The sequence below is a fragment of the Desmodus rotundus genome, chromosome 11 (genome assembly GCF_022682495.2).
Source record: "Desmodus rotundus isolate HL8 chromosome 11, HLdesRot8A.1, whole genome shotgun sequence".
NCBI lineage: Eukaryota > Metazoa > Chordata > Mammalia > Chiroptera > Phyllostomidae > Desmodus > Desmodus rotundus.
This window is the reverse complement of record NC_071397.1, coordinates 27,966,462-27,970,885: the sequence shown is the minus strand read 5'-3', so window position 1 is coordinate 27,970,885 and position 4,424 is coordinate 27,966,462. Positions and strand designations below refer to the sequence as shown.

At 48.3% G+C, this 4,424-nt stretch overlaps 1 protein-coding gene across 1 annotated transcript; it reads right to left on the bottom strand.

Moving 5' to 3' along the window:
- Positions 1 to 1,156: 1,156 nt before the first annotated feature.
- Positions 1,157 to 1,782, bottom strand: LOC128779562 (uncharacterized). The gene has a single exon (XM_071219646.1). It carries the CDS (start codon positions 1,232 to 1,234, stop codon positions 1,157 to 1,159), a length of 78 nt encoding a protein of 25 aa, XP_071075747.1. The 5' UTR covers positions 1,235 to 1,782.
- Between the last annotated feature and the right edge of the window lie 2,642 nt (positions 1,783 to 4,424).

Genomic DNA, 4,424 nt, shown 5'->3' with positions numbered 1-4,424 from the left:
CAGAACTGCTGGGACTATTAAAACAGGGTTCTCTGTTCCAAGCACACAGCTCAATGAATAATGCATTTTCTTCTTGAGAAAATAAAGCCAATGAGCATTTAAAGGTTAAAAAAATAGAGAAAGTTGTAGGAAATTCTGGAAATAATTTCCTCTTTTTTTGCTGGAGCACTTTGCAGGCAATGCAGGTCTGCGCAGTGTTCTTCAGGATAGAGTGTAGGCGTTGAGAGCCAATGTGACAATAAGTGTCTAAATTAGGAATTCCATCCAAGAAAGGGGGCTTCATTTTATACTCAGGAACTCGAAAGGAGGCCGTATTTTTATGTCCTAACGGAATCCAGTACTTTTGCTTCCATTGATTTGACAGTCCACGCCTGCATTGCTGTGCTCATCAAAGACTAGAAAGAGTGAGGAAATAGCTTTGATTTCACTTTCAAGCCTGCTCAGTGGAGTCCCCTCATTACAATGCTCTTTATTTGCATCATTAATTCTTGGTTGTAAAGTCTTGTTTTATTCTAAATATTCAAAAATAAATCATTGTACTCTGCCGCCACCCCCCAACCCGCGACTGCAGGGCCAGTTCGAACAATTGTATTTCCCTCTTTTAAAAAGAAAGAATACGGTGGAGGGTGTCTAAGGGCTAGCCATCGAGGTCTCACGGATGTTTAATTTATTTATTTATCTCCTGCTGAGAAGCAAACCGGCGTTTAGTTTAGCTATTCTCAAAACTGATTTTCTGGGTGACACTTTAGTTTAGTCGAACCTAGACGGCGCCATCACTCCACTGAATTTTTCCCCAGTAGAAGACCCACTGCTTCCCTTTAACTTCCTTTTTAACCTAAAATTTCTCCCCGTAAAATTACCCCAATCACACACAACCGTCAGATTTTCTAGGTCTCCCTGCTTATTCCTTCCAACCTAGCTCATCTCTTGAAAACCAGACTTCCCTAACTTTTCAACTGCAGCGTTTAAGTAAATGCAGACAGTCGGGTTTGCTCACAGCCCCTCCATCTGCCAGCAACAGCCTTTCCTTTCCTCGTCCTCCCTCCGCAAACACCTAGCCTAAAGCTCCTCGGTGGCGACCCCTGGCAGAGGGAAGGTGACCCCGGGACCCCCCCTTCCTTACCTTCCACTCCGAAAGCTCAGGGAGGCTCTTGCTCTAAGACACCAGCACAGGCACGCGTCCCAGCAACAGTGACGGAGAGACTCCCCTTCGGTCCCAATCACCGTTGCCCATTTTCCCCGGCTCGGCTTCAAAAATCAGGATTTATTTATTTTTTTTAATTCATACAAATGAGAAGCAAAAGGGTGGGGGTGGGTGTCAGTAAGGGGACGGGTGGGAGAAAAAAACCTGCCAGGACCCCAGAGCCTGACGCTGTATCCAATAGAGAGGGCCGAGGGCTGGGGACAGACTCTACGGAAACAAACAATTTAAAAAAAAAATGCAAGTGGCTTAAGGGGGAGAATTTGTTTTACCAAATCTACATCCTCAACAAACCGATAAGCCAAGAAGCAAAGAAAGCGCTGAGAAGAGAAGTGACCGGCGGCGGCAGCGGCTGCTAAGGCAGATTTGTTGGGGCGGTGGGTTTATTACAGGAGTATTCGTGGTCGGATCGGAAGGCTCAAGCTTTTGCTTTTTCCTCTTTCCGCTTTCCTCCCTCCTCCTCCTCCCCCCCGCCCCGCAGGTACTGGTGGACGGACGGCGACTAAGGAGAGGGGGGGAAAAATCCTTGGCTGGTGATGTCGGAAAGATGTTTGAATGCCCAGCGAGGACGAAGGCGCGAGAGGGAGCGAGATAGTAAAGCTCTGTCTCAGTAGTGCGCGCCGGCGCGCGGCGCTCGCTCTCCCCGGGGCGCGCGCCCAGGAGGAAGGTGCGCGTCCCCGGGGCGCGCGCTCGCCGGCCTCCCGCGTGCTCGCGGGGCGCGCCCGCGCGCCGGCCCGGGGTCGTGCGTCCCGCCGCGGGCCCGAGCCTCGAAGCGCGCGGCGTTCGAGCGGCGCCTTGCCGGAGTCGTGCGTCCCAAGCGCGCTGGCGGACGTGCGGCGGGAGGGAAGGCGAGCGGGGCGGCGCGGGGGGAAAGGGAGGGGGCCGGCGGGAGGGGGCTCCGCGGATCTACTGCCGGGGCCGCGGAGCGCTCGCGCGTCACAGCTGCTCCAAACCGAGCACGTCCCGAAAGTGGCGTTGGCTGCGTCGGGGAGGTGTTCGCATCCTCCGTTCCCACCGCTGGCGTCGGCGGCGACCGACTGTAAGAAAAACTCCGCGGGAGGCGAGGCCGGGGGTGCGGCGGGCGGAGAGGCGCCTCTGAGGGACAGGAAGTGCCCGCTGGACTTGAACGTCTTTCTGTTTCTTCTAGCGCGGACCTGTCGCTGGCCACGAGCTGTCGTTTCGGCGCCGGGGTTCGGACGCGTTGAGCGTCCGCAGCCGAGGGGGCCCGTCGCGGCTCCCGACCCGCTGCGCGTCCCCGGGCGGAGCGGTACTAGTTTTCGCAGCGAAACCGCAGTTAACGTCTTACTTGTTCTGGCTAGATACAGGCTTTGTCACTACCGAGGTGCGGCGACCGAGGTTGGGCATCTTGCATTGCTTTCTGCATGGTGATGGGATTGTGGTTGTGGGGTCTAAACTTTGGTTTTCTTAATGTATCTGATTCTTTTTCAAGTTTCCTTAGTAACAGGTTTGTAGAGGAGGTGGGCAGAGACAAGGGAAGGCGGGTGGGGCGGGTAGGGGGAAGCTACCAGATTCTCAGTTTAACAGGAAGGAAAAAAAGGTAAATTTCCACCACTCCCCACCTTTATTTATTTATTTTTTTGCCTCCTGGACAGTTAGTTGACTGACAAGTATTTGATAAACTAGCCTCAGAGACGTGCCGAAAAAGGTCATTTGTCTACTGATTACGTCTCTACTAGTAAACGCAGTCGGTGGTTTGCAAAACAAGTACTAAATGGTGCGGGTGATGTGGTGGGAGGAGACCATAATGAATAATTCCTATAAAGTGTTGGAGTCTTCCTAACGATGAGTGGCGTGAGTGGCAGGTAAAGTTGAATAAAACAGTTTTCCATCCTTTTCTCTCCTTTCTCTGCATTTTTGTCCTTCCTCTTGATACTCGCTCTTGGGGAGGTTGGATAGCCAAGAACATCATTTTAAACTAGGATTATAGTGAAACAGGAAGGTGTCATTGGAGTGGTCTTGATATATCAAAATTGGTTCTTTACTTAATACATATTAATAGGGTGACCCTCTTCATGGCTTCCTCTTCTAGGACAAGTTCCGAATAAGGGAAACAATTAATCATTCCCCACCCAGCGGGCTTTAACTAGCGATGTCCCAGGAAAATTTACTACTGAGAGAGCTGTCTGAGTGGCATTTCGGTTTTGTGTCATTTTTAGTTCATCCAAATATTTTTTATTCATTTAAGGAAGTGTGAAAGGAAAATAAGGCTTATGTCCAGGAATGATCCAAAACGTTGTGTCTTAAGCAAACACATTTTCTTTTAAAAACAAACATCGTTAGGCAATACAAAAGAGAAACATTTCATTTATTTCAACTCCCATAGAGATTGTAATTACGATATTTTCAAGACATTTTAGTCATTTCTTTTATTTTTCCAAGAGCAAATATAAAGATTAATGACCAATGGAAAAAAAGGAGAATATTTTGCATGATTTGTACATAAAAAGGAGAGGAAACAATGTGAGGTTTAGATATACTTTTATTTTTCATCTAGTGATTTCTCACTTTATCTTTGAATACTGTGATTTTGATGTTTCTTAGAAAATCTTAAAGTCATGACACAGTGACATTAAAATAACTGCCGAAAGGGACAATTTAAAAAGCCTTAATCCTAAGTGGAAAGGGGCACCAACTCCAAGGATCATTTATATTCAAGTAGGATGCAGGGCTGGGTCAGAGAGAAAGCCACCCTTAATAAAGCGCTTCACCCTTCACACTGTTTCCCATAACCTTCATAAATTGCCGGCTCCGGAGCGGCCTGTGATGATCCTGCTGGGGTATATTTATAGCAGCTGATTTGTGGATGATAAATATGCCATGCAGGACAGTCTCCAGTAACCCCAGGCTAGTCCAACTTCCTTAGGGGTCATAATCAAGAATCACAGTAAGAACCACATATGGAAATCTGGTGTCTGGACCCTGATAACAGCACAATCCAAAGGTGAACCAATGAAGAGCCACCCTCATTCATGTCTGCACTGTGTTCCACCTGAAAGCACTGCTGACATATTGACCCAACAGCAGAAAAAGAGCAGCAGTTTACACACTGTAGGCTCACTGTGTCCTTCCCTTCCAATTGAGCTCGGTCTGTTTTCATGCTTTAATACATTGCAAAATCACCATTTAAAATTATACTTATCAACCTTCATTGGCCTCTTCACAAGCCCATGTGTGTGTGTCTTTATATGTCTATATAGAACAC

What these genes read in the sequence shown, in the direction of transcription:
- LOC128779562 (XM_071219646.1), bottom strand. Translation starts at nt 1,234, where the DNA reads ATGGGCAACGGTGATTGGGACCGAAGGGGAGTCTCTCCGTCACTGTTG.